The sequence below is a fragment of the Polypterus senegalus genome, chromosome 6 (genome assembly GCF_016835505.1).
Source record: "Polypterus senegalus isolate Bchr_013 chromosome 6, ASM1683550v1, whole genome shotgun sequence".
NCBI classification, from domain to species: Eukaryota; Metazoa; Chordata; class Cladistia; order Polypteriformes; family Polypteridae; genus Polypterus; species Polypterus senegalus.
This window is the reverse complement of record NC_053159.1, coordinates 73,038,180-73,060,665: the sequence shown is the minus strand read 5'-3', so window position 1 is coordinate 73,060,665 and position 22,486 is coordinate 73,038,180. Positions and strand designations below refer to the sequence as shown.

The 22,486-nt window shown below is 38.3% G+C and overlaps 1 protein-coding gene across 1 annotated transcript in view; it reads right to left on the bottom strand.

Moving 5' to 3' along the window:
• vps8 (VPS8 subunit of CORVET complex) overlaps positions 1 to 22,486 on the bottom strand; it is a 740,642-nt gene that overhangs the window by 431,295 nt on the left and 286,861 nt on the right. The window contains exons 27-30 of the mRNA XM_039755059.1: positions 13,639 to 13,681; positions 13,475 to 13,547; positions 9,305 to 9,424; positions 1,826 to 1,897 (exon numbers count right to left, since the gene is read on the bottom strand). Of these exons, the coding sequence (XP_039610993.1) occupies positions 1,826 to 1,897; positions 9,305 to 9,424; positions 13,475 to 13,547; positions 13,639 to 13,681 (308 nt within the window). The remainder of the gene's footprint in view (positions 1 to 1,825; positions 1,898 to 9,304; positions 9,425 to 13,474; positions 13,548 to 13,638; positions 13,682 to 22,486) is intronic.

Here is a 22,486-nt window from a genome sequence, read left to right as displayed (position 1 = left end):
TCTTTTTTTTCTTCACCCAGGAAGCACATTGTTCTCTTTGTCCATGTGACTATGACGTATTTCCTGGGCGTAAGGCAAATAGTCTCTGGGCCTCCCTGCAGCGACTCCTGCCGGCCCCCATGGTATCCAGCAGGGCTGTGAATAAAGACTCCAATGTCCATAATGCCCTGCTGGTCTTCGGGGCACCTCCATACTGCAGGGAGGGCTTCACCTGGTGGCGTGGGGGTATTGGCCGGGATGAACAGCCGGCCATACATCACAATCACAAGGTGCAAACCACTGGTAATCCTCAAGCATAGGAAGGACAGATGAAACTTAATATTAAAATATTAAAAAACAATCCAGTTTTGGAACAGGTTTCTTTGGACAATTGAAATCAACATCAATATGTACCAAGATTTTGCATTGAGAAAAACATGGAGAAGAGAAGGAACAGCTCATGATCTGTAGCATACCAGATCATCTGTGACTGCAAATGGAAGTGGGTCACTGGAGTTTACTGATGATATGACTACTGACAAAAGTTACATGGTGAATTCTGAAGAGTACAGGTCTGGGCTATACTGCCTGCTCAGTTTCAGACAAATGATGCAAAACTGATGGACAATGAACGAAAACATACAGTGACTGTAAACAAAATGCGTTTCAAGCAAAGAAGTATAATATTCTTCAATGATCAAGTCAACCAAATAACCTCAACCCAAATAGACATATATACACTGCTGAAGACAAAAAGTCCAATGAACAAGGATCACCTGAAGACAGCTGCAGTAAAGGCCTGGGAAAGCAAAAGTAGTGTGGAAACCCAGAACTTGGAGAAGGCCATGGGTTCCAGACTTCAAGCAGTCATGGACAGCAAAGGATTTAGATTAGAGAAGATTAAATTAGAATTAGATTAAATAAACCTTATTAATCCCAATGGGAAATTAAAATGCATACAACAGCACAGACATAAAAACAAGTACAAATAATAGCCAGCCAAACAAACAATAAATAAATAAATATTGTTCAGATATGTCAAATGGCATTTCAATATAAACTTAACAAATGCTCCGGTAGGATGCATTGAAATCCCTGATAGGAGTAGCCAGAAAAGACCCTCAGAGGCACTTCTTAGCACACGGTGGTGAAATGAGACTGGGGTTAAATGTGGCACCCAATTGTGCCACCTTCCTCTTTTCTACTATAGGTTTCAGTGTTTCCAGAGTTCGCCATGTGATGTAGCAGGCTTTCTGATAAGTTTAATCAGGCATTGTGCTTCTTTTGAGCTCAAATTGCTTCCCCAGGGGACCACAGTGTAGAACACAACACTGACTATTATGGACTGACAGAACATTTCCAGTAGCTTGCTGTACACATCAAAAGACTGGAGTCTCTTTGGCAAGTACAGTCTGCTCTGACCCTTCTTATACAGAGCTACTGTGTTGCTACTGTGTTATCAGACCAGTCCAGTTTGTTATTTATATGGACCCCTAGGCTCTGCACCATTTCCACATTTTCCAAAAAAGAAAACCTACGCGTGTATGATTCCTCAACACCCACATATCTGCTAGCACAAACATAAATATGATCACTTGTTATTTTCACAGAAAGTTTAATATTTCTTATTTTCAAAAATTCTAATTCTGATAAACCACAGTACCACCTCATTATGGCAATTTACACGTTAAATCTGATGGATACCTTGATCACCATCTGCTGAATACACACAAATCTGGTAAACACATAAATTTTACTTGCATTTCTGAAAGCTTTTAAAATTGTTTACCTATTACCCATCATGTAAATGAGAGAAAGGAGAAAAAAAGAAACAGGTTTTGGTTACCTTAAGTAAAATGTCCACAATTCTCTGTTGATACTCTAAGGCTTGTTTATCATTCTTAAAATCTTCAAAGGTCTGATAAAATACAAACAATCAGCATTACATAGTCTGCAAAGAAACATATTTACCAGTTACATTTTGATCCAGACACATAGCACCTAACAAAAAATTAAATAAAATCTTTATTGTCTTCATAGTACTCAATCCTGACTTTTTAATGACCAATTATCATAAAAAGTGGAACTCCAGAGCCAATAACAATTGCCATTTCATTTGATCTAAATAATTCTGCACTGCTATTTTGCCCTCTGTCACCACTCACACACTTCCAACCCTATAAAATAAAATAAAAATAATAAAAAAAAAAGGTTGGAGAAAAAATGCTGACCAAAAGTGTCTTTGTAGCTGTCTAAAGAATTGTGGAAAGAAAGGGAACATGAAACACAGATTTGTAATTAGATCAACAATCAGGGTTAAAATGAATGTCTTTAACACTAGAATTACCAGAGCCGACAAAAAAAACTTGTAAATCCAGCCCACCTTAAATCCTTTCGCACTTCTCCATCAGTATCTTTTGTCTTCTAAATGTGTCAATAAGCCCAAGCAGCAAGCAGCCTGCTGTACCATCCCCCCAACGCCTCAAGACGGGCAAGAAGTTCTCCTAGTTCCTGCCTTGATTGATTATCTAGGAGAGAGCTACCCAGAATTGTAAGGGGAAGTAATTTGATGTGTGTTTTGTGTTTACAACAATCTATGTAAACACATCGTTAAAACAGAAATGTTTTTCATGTTTTAGTAATAAATAAAATGTAGACATGTACTGTATAATGTGTAAAGGCTGATGGCCAAATATCAAATAAACACTTTTAGAAAAGGTGCAAGTACAATACGAAAGCTTTTGTGGTGCAGCAGTATGATTTGAAACAAGCTCCCCGGCAAATTTACCATTTTGAATAGTGAGCTGCTCTTATTGTTAATATTATACGATAAAAACATACATTTGATTTGTATCTGTAACAGCCTGTGTAAATTTATACTACTTGTAAAAATTAGTGTTTTTTATTTTCACTTTTATTCTCTCAGTCACAATCACGATACAACACCCACCCCCACCCCAGATATGACGAGGTTACTTTTTATCTGAAACTGGAAATAGAACTGGAAATTCTCTGATCTGGAGGGATAAAAGCTGACACACAAATGCTGGTGAATCGGCCTTCTTCGTATTTCACCATCACTTGAATTTTTTGTTATTCAGTTTCATTGAGTGTTCCTGCTCAAGCTGAATTTTTATGCACCTTATGGTCCATGATGTCAAAGCCGCACTGACAAAAATCAGAAACATCGATATTTATGATATTTGGAATTATTCATTTTATGACCTGTGTAGTATATTTTGGAAAACATTGTGGCACCAATGCAATATTATTCATATTATTCATATTCATTTGCACACCTTCTTGCGCTTGTAATCTGTGACTGCATGCTTTTTTTTCCCGATCTTGCCAGTGTCCACTATTGGGTGCATGGGGGGTGTTTATTTTGTACTCCACGACACGCAGAGGAAAGAATAGTACAGAGATGTCAGTTCAGTGCTATATGCAATCATCAGATTGAAATGTTAACAATTCCCACACACCCAAGGACCGTCCTTTCTACGTTTACGACATTTGTACCTGTTGCAATGTACACACTTCTCTCTGTGCTGTGTTACTATTACACTGAAGGGGCTGGGGAAGCTGTGGTCTTGGAACAGAAATTTTTTCGATGTTGTATCCTCTTTTGCTTTATCCATCGCCTTTTCTTGTAAGAAGCAACAACTAAGCTCCTCTGCAAGGTGAGCTAAGAACACTCTTCTTTTCTCAGTGGCCCCCATGCATGCCTTACACAGTACATGTGCGTTGATCGCTGCCAAGTCAAGCGTGTTATAGAACAAGCAACCGGCCACCTGTATGTTCCTGCTTGCACTGAATAAGCTCATGCCTTCTGGTGAATTTTATGGCAGGGTTAGGGGAAGTGCCTCAAACTGGTTTGGCAAGGACAGGAAAGGACATACTCTCAATCAACCCTCACAGGAAAGACTAACTAAACAGCAGGCAAACTTCACTTAAATTTTTTTTGGGGTTGTGGGGGCAGGTGTAAAAATAAGCTAGTAACTGGGGGGATGTTGCACAACAGAATTCTATTGGTCTAAAGTTGGCTGTTATTTTTGAATAACAAGCCATTCTGTACCACAATGCCGGATTGGCTGTAAGATTTGAATAGACAAAGGTTTTCATTTCCACTGTCGTTAAAACAAAAAAAATGTTCATCTTCTCTTCTGCTGAAAATGATAGTACTATGTAAGGAAACACAATAAAGATAATAATAACACAATAATTCTCTCTTAACATTAGAATTACCAAGGCCTACAAAAAAACTCCCACCTTAAATCCCTTCGCACCTCTCTGTCAGTGTCTTTTGTCTTGTAAATGTGCCAATCAAGACAAGCAGCAAGCAGCCTACTATTCCATCCCCCCACTGTCGCAAAACATGCACAAAGTTCTCCTACCTCATGCCTTGATTATCTGGGAGTGAAGTGCCGGAGTTTTAAAATGGAAATAATAGATCGTTATTCGGAACACATGCATTTCACGTGTGTTTCATTTCTACAATAATCTGTGTAAACACATAGTTAAAACAGAAACGTTTTTCATATTTTACTAATAAATGACAACATGTAGGCATAAACTATAAAATGTGTGAAGCCTGAAATCCAAAGATCAAATAAACACTTTCACAAAAGGTTCAAGGATGATACAACAGTTTCCGTAGTACAGTGGTAAGAATTGCTGACTTGTAATCAAGAGTCCCCTGGTTCAATCCTGACTGCCTTGTATATTTACAGTTTTGAATAGTGAGCTGCTCTTATTGTTAATATTATACAATAAACACATACATTTGGTTTGTGTCTGTAAAAGACAGTGTACATTTATAGTACTTGTAAAAGTTAGCTTTTTTTTATCACTTTTATTCTCTCAGTAACAATCATAAGACATACTACCATGTATCATGAAATTCAAATGTTAACAGTTCCCATACACCTAAGGACCGTCCTTCCTGCATTTACAACATGTGTCCTAACTCACATACATAACGTAAATCAAATATTATTCTTTCATATACAATATATAATTTTCTAATTACTATGCTGTAGTGCCTGCATTTTCTTTTTATTGTACATCCTTGCTCTCTGCTTTCATTACTATGCTACATCAATCTGTGATAAAGAATTTTTTGTACTCTGTCTAGATAAATGCAGGAAAACGTGCATGTTTCCAGAGAAGGTCAAAGTTAAACATTAATTGGTCTATTATACCAAAGTAGTATTATCTTACAGTTATAAGAAGTTTTAACACTCCCTGGACATTTGAGAATCCCACAATCACTGATCTGCAGACTGGAGATCCATAACCTCTGACCTGCTCAAACCTGGTACTTTTGAATTGAAGCCCTCTTTAAACTTCCACCTTCCAAAATTTCTTGCATTAGGAGTGCTAGGAGCACCACAGCTAATACATGCAGAAAGAAAGAGAAAAAGTGAAACACACAGAAAGACAGACAGAGAGAAACAGAGAGAGCAAACTGCAACATCAACATTCACTCCTTTCTAGATTTTGTGTCTCTAAACATTGTTGGATGTGAAGTGCAAATGTAATTATTATTTACAAGATAACATTTTCATGCATGTAGTAACTGGTTTTTGATGCTGAGGTTGCTTTGTCACTATTGTGGCTTTGCTATGGTACTATAAGTGGAACTACCTTCAACAGTACACTTTCTAGCATTGCAGTTAGCCAATTTCTGGACCTAATACTCCAGGCTGGACAAATATGCAAACTTGAGAACTTTAAATTGATACAAATGAAGTAACTTTATGTGTCAATTAATTTCCAGCACATGGTTCAATGACTTTCTTTGATCCAACTCTTTAAAATCGTTCAGATGCTAAATCATTGCTATTATCCTTAAGCAAGTTCAGTTCAAAACTGCTGTTCTCCACAATAAAGAAGGTCTGTCAAATGACGACGACATATAATGTCTGCACCATGCCCACTGCAGGAAAGCTCCATCCTGGCATCTCACATATGAACTTGTGCTGATCAACACTCGCATATAGTGAAATAAAAAAAAAAAAATCTTATTGACATAAATAAATATTCCTTTGGTAGCTTTTAGAATACAAATCAATGCTCACTACAAGCAAATTTTGGTGCATGTACAAATAATGTAAAAAAGCACAATAAATAAGGATAACCACATGTACTGGATATAGATGGCAATGCTGACCAGACTAAAGAAATTACTTTTTTTTCCTTAATTGACAATAACACAGATGCACGATCCAATACGGTTGCTGCTTTGTTGATTTACTGTTTTTTTAAATAAATCTCTAAAGCGATAGTTTAGTGGTAAGCAATGCTTCACAAATCCCTTGCTACTGACATAGTCAATGTCTGTGTGGAGTTTGCACATTCATGTGCAAATTGTGTGTGTGAATTGCTACTCTGGTTATCTTTATACATTATGAGGAGGTGCATTTTCAATTGGTTGTGAGAAAGGCTTGCTATAGACATGAATACTGAGGGCTGGTTGTTCCCTTGAACCCATAAATTCTGGGATGAGTTTCCCTAAATAGCATTAAGTGCAATGTTATTTTGTTTCGGAAAATGACTAATTATGATTAAATACAGCAGTTATGCATATTCAAACCCCTTCACTTTCACATTTTCTTATGATGCCGGCAGGTGCTAAAATCATTTAAATTATCATTTTTTCCCACATCAAGCAACACTAAATAATTTATCTACAAAATGACAAACAGAAAACATGTTTTTAGAATTTTTTTTTAAAAATCTGTTAAAAATAAAAAACTGAAATATCAAATTGACACTAGCATTCAGACCCATTACCCAGTACATGAAGCACCTCTGACAGCAATTATAGACTTCTTGGGTATGATTCAACCAGCACCCCTGGAATTGGGAATTTTCTGCAATTTCTCTCTGTGAATCTTCTCAAGCGCTGTCACATTGGACTATCAGTGGACAGTAATGTTCAGGTATCTCCAGAAAAGTTTTATTGGCTTTAAGTCCACTGCCGTACCTGTCCTAGTGATGGTTAAGCTAAATTGCATTGTTTTGTGCACCAAGCATTCTGCTGTAAATAAAGTTGAAAGAAATATTTCTGATAAAATACTACAACAGCTCAAGCAGCCTGCAACTCCTACTTTCTTCAGTTTAACTGAAAACAAGTGTTCTTTCACAACAAAAGATGTGAAAGTACACTCAAGTACTTAAGAACAAAATAAATATTCAGTTATATATAGATATAACATTTAATCGTAATTAACCTCACTGCCTGTCTCTAGCAGATCTACTCAAATCTGAATGTTCTGTATTGAAGTGTAATCATCTATATATATAATTCTCTAAAGCAAGACACCCATGGAAAGCGTGGATTCACTAAGCTGCCGACAAGTAAGACACCTATGGCGCACGCAAGAAGGAGCCACGCCCACCAACTCCAAGACCATTGAATATGATGACAACTCGCAGAGCCACGCCCACCAACTCGCAGAGACAACACAGAAGGAACAGCGTCATTTATATTCGTCTGTCGTACAGGCCTCATGTACCTCCAAGCCACCTTGAGTGTTCATAGAGGCACGTTTCTCGCGGAGGTGAGTCGCAATATGCAGCGTGTGAAACGGTTTGCGAGGGGTATCCCATGGGATTCTTAAAACAATCCTTTACAACTGAGGTTAAAACACAATGAAGTAAGCAGTCTTTAAAAACCGACTTTTCGGTTACGACGCATGACCTCGTGCACCATAGCAAACTGTTTTACACGCTACATACAGCAATTCGCATCCGCGACAAAAATGCGTCTTCTTCACTCACGGACAATTATATGTTGCTCTCTCCAGAGTTCCATCTTTTCATTCACTTTCTGTTGTATCCTCAAACCCTCCCTTTTTAGACAACTGTGTCTTTCCAGAGGTGTTCAACCATCAATAAATAATTATACGGCATTTGTTTTGCCGCAGGTTCACTATTGTGTTGTATTTTGCCCTCTCCAGAGTTCCATCTTTTAATTCACTTACTGTTGTATTCTCACACCAACCCGTTTTAGACAACCGTGTCTTTCCAGAAGTGTTTAGCATTCAATAAATAATTATGCATGAGATTGAGCGTGTGTCTACCTGGCGCAGAGAGGCGTGGGTAAGCCGTTGAACCCCATTCGGGCTGCAAACCATGGAATTCCCATTAAGTGCGACTCATACGCTCCCACTGGTTTCGTCCCTAACCTTTGTACACACCCCCCTCCCACCTCGCTACTACCGTGGTCGGTGTCTTGGTGGATTATATATAGAAAAGCAGCCAAAACCGCACAGAGCAATGAAACGTCTATGTCAGTCACAGGTGCATCTGGACTGTGTAAAGACGACAACGACTCAAGTGACGAGTTGGAGGTGGGCACATGAGCGGGCAGTGCATACTGAACGAGATATCAGCAGACTAGCATGACGGAGGGAGCTGAATGGACGTCCTTCTCCTCTCAACCCGTTCACACTCCTCGCCGTGCACCCCCATCCCTCCGTCTGGCAGGAGAAGGCACGATTACAGTCCGCCAGTTTTCAGTCACGGACGATTATGCGTTGGTTCGTTCCGTGCATTGTTACAATGTTGCTTTTCTTGCTGATTTATTACATTACAGATTTTTCAAATGTTAATTTTCTCCCTGTGCTTAAAAATCATTACAAAGCCGGCCTGATTATGCGGCGTATGGTTGGCTAGTTTAAATTAAAACAGAAACAAGTCAGCTATGCACTGGAAAAAGACAGTGCAGAGGTAACATAGATAACAAAGAGCCCCAACTCAAACAGTAAAGAAAATATTCCAGCTAGAAATTAATAATAGCAGTTCAATGTTAATCCTTTACATCTATTTCAGCAATATATGACACAGTATAAGAATACTGAGGAGTTAAAAATTGTTTCCTTAGTGCATTTTCACCAGATGCCATTCACCTTAGGTAGCTTTTGTGGCTGCTCTTCATATTATGCATGGAATAGATGAAAGATCACCTTATGTATATTCTAATCTCTCTTAATAATAAAACATTAAAAAAATACATTTTTTATGTAAAATATATCATATTATAAAGTTCTGTATATTACACACTATGAAAGTACTGCATGTTGCTCAAACTAGTTAATGTGCTCATCTTTTTGCTTGCCTAAGTATGTGTAAAGTACGCACAGTCTTTCTTTTGGTCCTGATTTTTTTCTTCTAAAAATTTCTACTTCAGTTTGTGAAAACTACAGTGATGACAAAAATGTCTTATGTCAAGCTTCTATCCAGAAAAATACCGAAAATTGTATAAATAGTGTAAATAAAAGTAGAACAAGTGAAATTAATCTTAAAGTATCAATCTTACCAATGCCAAGACATTGAGAAATTCTCTTGTGTCAAAGTGCAAAAGAGTCCGAATGTAAGGGTACACTTCCTCATCAGGACTGGCTTCAGGGGAGTGGAGTCGAATAAGAAACTCAAAAACCTGCAAAAACAAACATTTTAAAAGCTTTTACATACATTAGTAATTACAAAAAAACTTAATAAATACCTTCTATTGTCACACTGGAAAGAATTTCAGACAATGATTTGAAAAAATACACAACTTAAATACAATCTGATTTTTTAAAGGCAATAATTAAAAAAATGTTTCATTGTGTAATTCATTTTACTAAAAGTTAAATTCCTTTTAAATTAATGTTGAAACTGATCAACTTAATTTTAAATAAAACAACCACAAAAAAAAAAAAAAAAAATGCCAAAAAGTTCTAGTCCTGTTTTCTATTATACATTAACATGCTGGAAGTAGCCATTAAAAGATGGGTAAATTGTGACTATGAAGTGATGCACATGTTCAGCAATTATACTCAAATAGCCCATGTGATTCAAGCAATGACTGAATGGTATTAACAGGCTCAAAAAGTGCGCCAAGAAAATATTCCCCACACTATTATAGTACTATCATCATCCTAGACTGTTCATGGCTTCAAGATAATTAAATGAAAATCTCTGCAGATCAGCAGTTACAGAAATATCCAAACCAGCCTGTCTGCCACCAACAATCATACCATGGTTGAAATTACTAAGATCACATTTTTTTCATTCCATTTGGGTTTTTGATGTAACATTAACTAGCTCCTGACCTGACATGACAAACAATCAACATTTTTTTTCTATTATGTTGCTGCCAAATGATTGGCTGATTAGATAGTTGCATGGATAAGCAAGTGTACAGGTGCTCCTAATAATTTGCTTGGCAAAGATAAATATTTTTTTGTTACAAAGAATTAATTTTAGCAAATGTTGAAAGATAATCGTTATACTTCAATTACACTGAATTTTGTGATTACATTAAGAGATGGGGGAGATCTAGGTGGGGTCTATTAATTTCAGAGTGTTACTAATAACAATTAACAGAGAGGAGAGTGTGTGGTTTTGTAACCTGTGCTTGAACTATTGTTTGGTGTCCATCTGGCTGTACCAAAAGAACCACAGAAATCTAGAATGTACAGTGGTACCTTGAGATACGAGTGCCCAAACATACGAGTTTATTGAGATACAAGCCGTCACTAGGTTGATTTTTTGCCTTGAGTTACGAGCCATCAAAGAGCTTGTCACCGCACATTCCGAGGAACTGACGATGGAGGAGTTGACGGAACTATGGACGCAGCAACATACGGAGGTTCTGCAGGAGATTGGTAACGCAGAGGAGCCAGAGGCGAAGGAGGTAATCTCTTCAAGTGAGGTAAAGGAAGTCTTGGCACTGTTAGAAAAAGTTTCGGACTTTATTGAAAAGAAACACCCTGAAAAAGTTTCAACTGGTTGTGCAGTGGCACTATTTAATGACACTTGCCTAACTCATTTCAGAAACATTCTAAAAGGGGAAGAAGAAACAAAGCTCCTTGAACAGGTTTCTACTGAAATGCCCTGCGAATGAAAGTGATGAAAGCGTGACAAAAAAAGAAAAAGACAAGTGAAGAAGAAAATAAAGTTAAGCAAAAGTGAAGTGAAAGCAAAAAATACAATACCCTAATCGGCTCCGCCAACATCTGTTTATTTATTTAGATTCTTTTTTATGCATTAGGTTTTATTTTCTTTGTATACAATATTTGTTCATTATAAATACATTTTTCTTATTTTAAAAACATTTAACAAAAAATTGGGGTGGTTTTTTGGGGGCTGGCACGAATTAATCTTGTTTCAATTAATTTCAATGGGGAAAATTGTTTTGTGAAATGAGCATTTTGAAGTACGAGCTCGGTCACAGAATGAATTAAACTCGTATCTCAAGGTACCACTGTAATGTCAAAGTTTAGAAGTAGCCTAAGATGTGACTAGCCAATGCACAAAAAAGTAGTTCCTGAGCGACAAGTGAAAGTACACAATAGGTAAATTTAACAATATTTTTTTAACCCATCCATGTCTTAGGACTATTTAAGTTCAGCACAAAGATGCATGTAGAAAAAGCAATGCAAGGTCCATTTTACTCTTACCCCAGTACGTTAAAAGTTTTATTCAGCCACACAGCACAACTTCAATAAAATTTACAAGTAGAAGAAAATCAAGTTAAAAAAAAAAAAAACATTCACAATTACCCTATGCAGAAGGCGCTAGCCAATAATCCGTTAATTTAATACCTATGCACTTCTTTGTAGAAGTGGAAAGAAATCCCACTTTTAATATGGAAAACATACCAACTTCACACAAAGACTGTGCTTTGGATTTGAACGCATCAGAAAAAAACATAATGCACTGATCAGCCTTTGAAGCACCGAGGTACAACAAGCTATATTACACTATTAGACAATACCAATATAAGGGAAGAAGGTCAAAATGTTTACTTCAGCTGCCTAGAAGCACAATGTTATAGTAATATTACCATAAAGTAGAATTAATAACTGCACTTTTCTCCAATACCAGCAAGTGGTCCTCTTACTATTATATAGTAATACCCGAAACACACACCGCCAAGTAAACCAGAAAACATACATCAAATGTTACTAAAAAATAAAAAAAAACATTAATAATGAATTAAATTAAAGGGTAACATGGAAGTAAAAAAAGTACTGCTGTTTAAGAAACATACATTTAGTTCTACCATTAATTCAAATTATTACATACTGTGTAGTAGGCTTCACAAGCATCCCTTTTCCAGGATAAAACACAAAAAAAAAACATTCCTTACATTAACAATGTCATGGATGGCAGGTGTTTATTCCTTCAGCAAGAAAATGACAAACATACAGTCTTAACTGTATACTTTATTGTTGCTTGTTTGTTAGAATATTTACATATTTTATATCTTTTTCTTTCTTGAGCTTTTGTAAACATTTAATTTTTTCTTGGGGACAAAAAATATATATCCTTTGATCCACCTATCTAATTCCATAAGAACAGAGGAAGGACAAAGCTGGAGTGTCTTAGGGGTAGGTATAAACAAGTATGTATGTATGCATCTATCTGACTCTCAAAAGCTAATACAAGATCCCATATCTTTTCCAAAAAGACCACTATAAACATCCCAATCAGAACTCTCTAGGATTCACACAGTCCATTGGGTGCAGACTTAAAGACACAAGAAAATCTCTTCAATATATTATTCCACCAATCTATACCTGTATGTATTCCATTTATAAAAAATTATAATAATATGTAATTAGTAGACTAGACAGAAGCAATGAGGATGCAATATAGCCCACTCATGTCATGTTTTTCTCTCATTCACTGTGATTCACAATTTGAGGTCCAACATTACTCACAGAGAGCGCAACCTAATAAGAATTGTCCTGGTGGTCCTGAGATTCAGTCCATCCCTGCCTGCAGCACTAAGTCACTGTTAAGAATTGAAGTACCTTGTTAGACATTTCTATTGCTCCAGATAAATGTATTTCTTTTGTCTTACTGGATAATTTAAATGCTTTATCCACAAGGAATAAAACTATATGGGTTTGGAATAAATAATTTACTTTAATAAAAATATATGTTTTTGTTGTCTAATTCTGAGTGTGTCATGTCACTATTTTGTAGCTTTAGCATTTTGTTAACAAGATGTTAGAACCCACTGCACTGTTAATATGGACTGCCTCCCAGGAAACACTATGGATCACATAATGAAGACTCAACTATATAAACCATTGAACCACTCAAGCACTTTGTCTGAGACTATGGACAGAACCTTTAAACAAGCATAGTCTTGTTCTCTTATTGTCTAGGTTTCAGTTAAACAATTCACAGCACTCCACTTCCCAATATGGTTCACAGTTTTAGCATCTCCGGTGAGAATCTTGACTTTTGTTAATGACTCCAGCCAATTATTGTTTATAATTTATTTACAGTTTAACCATGTGGTTAAAGTAATGGTCACACGGGAAAAGCTTGGAAAATGTTTGGTAGGAGACACTACCAAAATGTACAAGATAAGTTACTTTATACAACTTATTTTAACGTCATGCTGTGCATATCTAACCAACACAAGCATACAGTATTACCTATGTATAACTTATTAAAAGAAGTTTCCCATTAACTTGTAACATACCTGGTTTTTCACCAAACCAACAAGGTCATCTGGAATATCACCTAAAGGATATGCACGTCCAGCCAGGCAGCAACTGTGACAAATACAACAGGGGCTATTTTTGAGCATATCAGAAAGCAACATTATAATTAAAAAAAATCACTCAAAAGCCCCTCAAGTTTTACCTTATATAGACAAGAAGTTTGTTACCCATGGTGACTTTATCATCTGAAAAAAAAAAAAAAAAAAAGGAAAAGGCCATTGAAAACAATAGGATTCAGAGAGTACATGAACAGACTTGTAGAAAGAGTTTGCGAATTCAGGAAGAAATTTACTACCGCTCCAATGGTAGCGCTGCTGCCTATAGATATACACATATATACATACTGTATATACACACACATATCTCTCTCTATATATATATATATATATATATATATATATATATATAAATAGATATAGATATATATATATATATATATATATATATAGATATAGATATATATATATATAGATATACAGGTACGGAAAGCATTCAGACCCCCTTCAATTTTTCACTCTTTGTTATATTGCAGCCATTTGCTAAAATCATTTAAATTAATTTTTTCCTCATTAATTTACACACAGCACCCCATATTGACAGACAAAAAAAAAGAATTTTTGAAATTGTTGCAGATTTATTAAAAAAGAAAAACTGAAATATCACATGGTCCTAAGTATTCAGACCCTTTGCTGTGACACTCATATATTTAACTCAGGTGCTTTCTATTTCTTCTGATCATCCTTGAGATCACCTTCATTTGAGTCCAGCTGTGTTTGATTATACTAAATTGGACTTGATTAGGAAAGCCACACACCTGTCTATATAAGACCTTACACCTCACAATGCATGTCAGAGCAAATGAGAATCATGAGGTCAAATGAACTGCCTGAACAGCTCAGAGACAGAATTGTGGCAAGGCACAGATCTGGCCAAGGTTACAAAAAATTTCTGCTGCACTTAAGGTTCCCAAGAACACAGTGGCCTCCATAATCCTTAAATGGAAGACGTTTGGGACGACCAGAACCCTTCCTAGAGCTGGCCATCCGGCAAAGCTGAGCTACCGGGGGAGAAGAGCCTTGGTGAGAGAGGTAAAGAAGAACCCAAAGATCACTTTGGCTGAGTTCCAGAGATACAGTCAGGAGATGGGAGAAAGTTGTAGAAAGTCATCCATCACTGCAGCCCTCTACCAGCCAGGGTTTTATGGCAGAGTGGCCTGTCGGAAGCCTCTCCTCAGTGCAAGACACATGACAGCCCACATGCAGTTTGCTAAAAGACACCTGAAGGACTCTGAGATGGTGAGAAATAAGATTCTCTGGTCTGATGAGACCAAGATAGAACTTTTTGGCCTTAATTCTAAGCGGTATGTGTGGAGACAACCAGGCACTACTCATCAATTGTCCAATACAGTTCCCACAGTGAAGCATGTTCTTCAGCTGCAGGGACAGGACGACTGGTTGCAATCGAGGGAAAGATGAATGCGGCCAAGTACAGGGATATCCTGGACAAAAACCTTCTCCAGAGTGCTAAGGACCTCAGACTGGGCCGAAGGTTTACAATGACCCTAAGCACACAGCTAAAATAACGAAGGAGTGGCTTCACAACAACTCTGTGACTGTTCTTGAATGGCCCCGCCAGAGCCCTGACTTAAACCCAATTGAGCATCTCTGGAGAAACCTAAAAATGGCTGTCCACCAACGTTTACCATCCAACCTGACAGAACTGGAGAGGATCTGCAAGGAGGAATGGCAGAGGATGCCCAAATCCAGGTGTGAAAAACTTGTTGCATCTTTCCCAAGAAGACTCATGGCTGTATTAGCTCAAAAGGGTGCTTCTACTAAATACTGAGCAAAGGGTCTGAATACTGAATACGGACCATGTGATATTTCAGTTTTTCTTTTTTAATAAATCTGCAACAATTTCAAAAACTTTTTTTTTTTGTCTGAAAATATGGGGTGCTGGAAAAAAATTAATTTAAATGATTTTAGCAAATGGCTGCAATATAACAAAGAGTGAAAAATTGAAGGGGGTCTGAATACTTTCCGTACCCACTGTATATACACACACACATATACAGTGCATCCGGAAAGTATTCACAGCGCATCACTTTTTCCACATTTTGTTATGTTACAGCCTTATTCCAAAATAGATTAAATTCAGTTTTTTCCTCAGAATTCTACACACAACACCCCATAATGACAATGTGAAAAAGGTTTACCTAAGGTTTTTGCAAATTTATTAAAAATAAAAAAGCTGAGAAATCACATGTACATAAGTATTCACAGTCTTTGCCATGAAGCTCAAAATTGAGCTCAGGTGCATCCTGTTTCCCCTGATCATCCTTGAGATGTTTCTGCAGCTTAACTGGAGTCCACCTGTGGTAAATTCAGTTGATTGGACATGATTTGGAAAGGACACACCTGTCTATATAAGGTCCCACAGTTGACAGTTCATGTCAGAGCACAAACCAAACATGAAGTTAAAGTAATTGTCTGTAGACCTCCGAGACAGGATTGTCACGAGGCAAAAATCTTCTGAAGGTTACAGAAAAATTTCTGCTGCTTTGAAGGTCCCAATGAGCACAGTGGCCTCCATCATCCGTAAGTGGAAGAAGTTCTAAACCACCAGGACTCTTCTTAGAGCTGGCCGGCCATCTAAACTGAGCGATCAGGGGAGAAAGGCCTTAAACTGTACCAAGACCCTGACTGTCACACTGTCAGAGCTCCAGAGGTCCTTTGTGGAGAGAGGAGAACCTTCCAGAATGACAACCATCTCTGTAGAAATCCACCAATCAGGCCTGTATGGTAGAGTGGCCAGACAGAAGCCACTCCTTAGTAAAAGGCACATGGCAGCCTGCCATGGAGTTTGCCAAAAGGCACCTGAAGGACTCTCAGACCATGAGAAACAAAATTCACTGGTCTGATGAGACAAATATTGAACTCTTTGGTGTGAATGCCAGGTGTCATGTTTGGAGGAAACCAGGCACTGCTTATCACCAGGCCAATACCATCCCTACAGTGAAGCATGGTGGTGGCAGCATCATGCTGTGGGGATGTTTTTCAGCGGCAGAAACTGGGAGACTAGTCAGGATAAAGGGAAAGATGACTGCAGCAATGTACAGAGACATCCTGCATGAAAACCTGCTCCAGAGCGATCTTGACCTCAGACTGGGGCGACGGTTCGTCTTTCATCAGGACAACGACCCTAAGCACACAGCCAAGATATCAAAGGAGTGGCTTCAGGAAAACTCTATGAATGTCCTTGAGTGGCCCAGCCAGAACCCAGACTTAAATCTAATTGAATATCTCTGGAGAGATCTTAAAATGGCTGTGCACTGACGCTTCCCATCCAACCTGATGGAGCTTGAGAGGTGCTGCAAAGAGGAATGAGCGAAACTGGCCAAGGATAGGTGTGCCAAGCTTGTGGCATCATATTCAAAAAGAATGCAGGCTGTAATTGCAGCCAAAGGTGCATCAACAAAGTATTGAGCAAAGGCTGTGAATACTTATGTACATGTGATTTTTCAGTTTTTTTATTTTTCATAAATTTGAAAAAATCAAAAGTAAACTTTTTTCATGTTGTCATTATGGGGTGTTGTGTGTAGAATTCTGAAAAAAAAAATGAATTTAATCCATTTTGGAATAAGGCTGTAACATAAAATGTGGAAAAAGTGATGCTCTGTGAATACTTTCTGGATGCACTGTATACACTCATCACTCTGACGCAACAAGTAAACAACTTGTAACAATGTATGTACAATTACAAACCAGATTCCAAAAAAGTTGGGACACTATACAAATCGTGAATAAAAACTGAATGCAATGATGTGGAGGTGCCAACTTCTAATATTTTATTCAGAATAGAACATAAATCACGGAACAAAAGTTTAAACTGAGAAAATGTATCATTTTATAGGAAAAATATGTTGATTTAGAATTTCATGGTGTCAACAAATCCCAAAAAAGTTGGGACAAGGCCATTTTCACCACTGTGTGGCATCTCCCCTTCTTCTTACAACACTCAACAGACGTCTGGGGACCGAGGAGACCAGTTTCTCAAGTTTAGAAATAGGAATGCTCTCCCATTGTTGTCTAATACAGGCCTCTAACTGTTCAATCGTCTTGGGCCTTCTTTGTCGCACCTTCCTCTATGATGCGCCAAATGTTCTCTATAGGTGAAAGATCTGGACTGCAGACTGGCCATTTCAGTACCCGGATCCTTCTCCTGCGCAGCCATGATGTTGTGATTGATGCAGAATGTGGTCTGGCATTATCTTGTTGAAAAATGCAGGGTCTTCCCTGAAAGAGATGACGTCTGGATGGGAGCATATGTTGTTCTAGAACCTGAATATATTTTTCTGCATTGATGGTGCCTTTCCAGACATGCAAGCTGCCCATGCCATCAGAGATGCAGGCTTCTGAACCGAGCGTTGATAACAACTTGGGTTGTCCTTGTCCTCTTTGGTCCGGATGACATGGCATCCCAGATTTCCCAAAAGAACTTCGAATCGTGACTCGTGATCGTGATCGTCTGACCACAGAACAGTCTTCCATTTTGCCACACTCCATTTTAAATGATCCCTGGCCCAGTGACAACATCTGAACTTGTGGATCTTGCTTAGAAATGGCTTCTTCTTTGCACTGTAGAGTTTCAGCTGGCAACGGCGGATGGCACGGTGGATTGTGTTCACTGACAATGGTTTCTGGAAGTATTCCTGAGCCCATTCTGTGATTTCCTTTACAGTAGCATTCCTGTTTGTGGTGCAGTGTCGTTTAAGGGCCCAGAGATCACGGGCATCCAGTATGGTTTTACGGCCTTGACCCTTACGCACAGAGATTGTTCCAGATTCTCTGAATCTTCGTATGATGTTATGCACAGTTGATGATGATAGATGCAAAGTCTTTGCAATTTTTCGCTGGGTAACACCTTTCTGATATTCCTCCACTATCTTTCTGCGCAACATTGTGGGAATTGGTGATCCTCTACCCATCTTGGCTTCTGAGAGACACTGCCACTCTGAGAAGCTCTTTTTATACCCAATCATGTTGCAAATTGACTTAATTAGTGTTTATTGGTCTTCCAGCTCTTCGTTATGCTCAAATTGACTTTTTCCAGCCTCTTATTGCTACTTGTCCCAACTTTTTTGGGATTTGTTGACACCGTGAAATTTTGAATCAACATATTTTTCCTTTAAAATGATACATTTACTCGGATTAAACGTTTGATCTGTCATCTACGTTCTATTACAAATAAAATATTGACATTTGCCATCTCCACATCATTGCATTCAGTTTTTATTCACAATTTGTTTAGTGTCCCAACTTTTTTGGAATCCGGTTTGTACATAGTCAACTAAACTTTTCCTTTCAAAATTATTTTTCATTCCAGTCCTTCAAACTATTTAATTTACCACTATACATAGATAAACATTATATTTTGTACAACAGGGATTTTTGTGCTGTAAAAGGTGCAGTTCTCTTACCTTCTTGTTGTAACTGCCTAACAAAATTTTACTGTGTTTTCTATTTTTTTATTTTGGTCTTTCTTACATTTCATATCTAGAATAAAGACGTACATACATTTTCTGACCATTGCTTCCAGTGCTGGGTTAGAGGTATGCAAACAATTCCTTCACTGGCAACACTGGCCTTAGAGCTAGAATTCTCCAGTGCTAGTCACACACACACACCACACTTTGTTTTAGCCACTTTTAGGTTGCAAGTGGCCACTGCTAGGCCATGAGCACATGCTAATCTGACCTGACTCCACCCCTAACCCAAAAGAAATGAGGGAGCTCTGCAAGATTTTTTTTTTTACCCTGTTTTTAATTGTGCTTGCTTCACCCACCCCCACGTCCTCATGGCCACTCTATTATTTTATTTCCCCTTTGTAATCTTGCTCATTTCAGGATGGTGGGGTAAAGCAAGCTTGGTTAGAAATAGGATAAAAAAATATATTACACTAGCCAACCCGCGGCGCACCATATGCCGCATAATCAGGCCGGTTTTTTAATGATTTTTAAGCACAGGGAGAAAATTAACATTTGAAAAATCGGTAATGTAATAAATCAGCAAGAAAAGCAACATTGTAACAATGCACAGAACAAACCAACACACAATCGTCTGTGACTGAAAACTGGGGGACCGCCTTCACCTGCCAGACGGAGGGATGGGGGTGCACGGCACTCATTAGCTGAGTGTGGAACGGGAGGAGAGAAGGACGTCCACTCAGCTCCCTCCGTCATGCTAGTCTGCTGATTTCTCGTTCAGTATGCACTGCCCACTCATGTGCCCACCTCCAACTTGTCACTTAAGCACCTGTGACTCACGTAGACGTTTCATTGCTCTGTGTGGTTTTGGCTGCTTTTCTATATATAACACACCAAGACACCCGGCCACGGTAGTAGTGAGGTGGGAGGGGGGTGTTTACAAAGGGTAAGGACGAAAACAGTGGGAGCGTATGAGTCACACTTAGTGGGAATTCCACGGTTTGCAGCCCGAATGGGGTTCAACGGCTTACCCAAGCCTATACACACGCTCAATCTCATGCATAATTATTTATTGAATGCTAAACACTTCTGGAAAGACACGGTTGTCTAAAACGGGTTGGTGTGAGAATACAACAGTAAGTGAATGAAAAGATGAAACTCTGGAGAGAGCAAAATACAACACAATAGTGAACCCGCGGCATAAAAAACGCAGCATAATTATTTATTGATGGTTGAACACTTCTGGAAAGACACAGTTGTCTAAAAAGGGAGAGTTTGAGGATACAACAGAAAGTGAATGAAAAGATGGAACTCTGGAGAGAGCAACATATAATTGTCCATGAGTGAAGAAGACGCATGTTTGTCGCGGATGCGAATTGCTGTATGTAGCGTGTAAAACAGTTTGCTATGGTGCACGAGGTCATGCGTCGTAACCGAAAAGTCGGTTTTTAAAGACTGCTTACTTCATTGTGTTTTAACCTCAGTTGTAAAAGATTGTTTTAAGGAATCCATGGGATACCCCTCGCAAACACTTTCACACGCTGCATACTGCGACTCACCTCCACGAGAAACATGCTTCTATGAACAGTCAAGGTGGCTCAGAAGTACATGAGGCATCCACGACAGACGAATATAAATGACGCTGTTCTTTCTGTGCCGTCGCGTCTCTGTGAGTTGTCGTCGTATCCAATGGTCTTGGAGTTGGTGGGCGTGGCTCCTCCCTGAGTGCGCCATAGGTGTCTTACTTGTCGGCAGCTTAGTGAATCCACGCCCCTTCCAGCATGTTTTCCATGGGTGTCTTGCCTTAGTGAATTATATATATATATATAGATACTGTTTGTCAATATCTTCGGTGGAGAGAGAAATAACGTGAACAAGTCATTAGCCAAAACAGCTTTTTTCTTTTCTTATGTGCTTACAACCCAGTGACATGAAAAGCATGGTACATTGAAATTTGATTGAATGAGGTGGTCAACACACTAAACTTCTGAGAGGCACAGGTACACTTTAAGAGTACTCTCTTGTACACTAACACAAGCTGCAGATACTCTACGTTGAAGCAGAAATAGTAGAGGTGGTACTGAAGGCAGCACCCGGGTATGGTAATTGAACACATGACACTTGAACTGTAAAATTACACACCTTGATGCTTCAAAGCTATTCTATGAGCAATACTTAGAAATCAAGCGTACTATTGAGTCCTTCAGCAAATACATCATTCTCTAATAGACTTTCAACTGTGATCAGAATCTTACTCAAATTTTGTGCTTAACAGTGAATGAAGACGAGCTGTCTTTTACACATACATCAATGAAATGCCGTTATCTAATGGTAATGAGCCTTTGATTGTATATGGGTCAATGTTGGTGGAAATTTTGATAAAAGCGTATTTACTCAGCTGAGACGTGCTGCTTTCCTATACATACCTGTACATGTGTGCAAATCGAATATTTTACTACTGAAAGCGAATGGAAAATTACTTATTTGAAAGATGACACCCTTGGGTAATTAAAAATACCATTATTGCTTTTGATTGACTTGTGGGTTTACTACAATGTACATAAAACACTTTTAAATATGGTAGTGCCCTGCTGGCAGGACACCTCATGAATAAAAATGGTTAAATGATTTTCCCTCCCAATGCCACCTTCTTCCAATGACCTTGTCCCCTCACACCATGCCTACTTTTATCAACATCACCCACCATTTAAACTGGAATGACCAGGGATGAGTCCACCTCTCACCATTTGACCATAACTGAAGATCAAGTGAGGAACAACCAAGGAAGCTACACACAGGAAAAGTAGCAAGACCACATGAAGTCAGTCTTTTCTCCTGTGGGAGACCACCTGGACCCACTGCAGTCTGCCTATTGGACAAAGAATGGAGTGGAGGATGAAATTAACTAACTATCTTCTCCACAAGGCTTACTCTAACGCGGACATAGCTGGCAGAACTGAAAGGTATGTTTCTGATTACTCCAGTGCCACAATGTGACTGCAACTGCCAAGTCAGAAGCTGTTCTTTCTTTAAATTTTCTTCTTATTTAGTCATTCTGGTATGTGTTCAGACCATAGTGTGTGTGTGTCTACTTGGGTACCTATTTAATGAGCTTCTGTAAAAGGCCAAATTCACCCCAAGGATAAATAAAGTTATATCATAAACAGAAGTGAATTACATTCTGAATTAAATGGGTAAGCTAAAATAAAAGACTATTTCTTTTCTTGGAACCTTTAGACTGTTCACTGCCTGACTATGTGAGGCTAACAGAAAGAGGACATTTGCCTTCATCTTGACTGCTGACGAGAATTTGTTTAATAGGACGCCACACAATAATGATATAGACATTCATCAAGCCCTTTAAAATATAATTAATTACTGCCGTTTGTGCATCTAAGAGCAGCTTAACAATTATAATTCCAGTTTCATTTTTTAAAGCCTTAGGGCAATTTTTTTTCAAACTGACATAAGAAAAGTCAAATTTAAAAGTAACAGGTATGTTAGA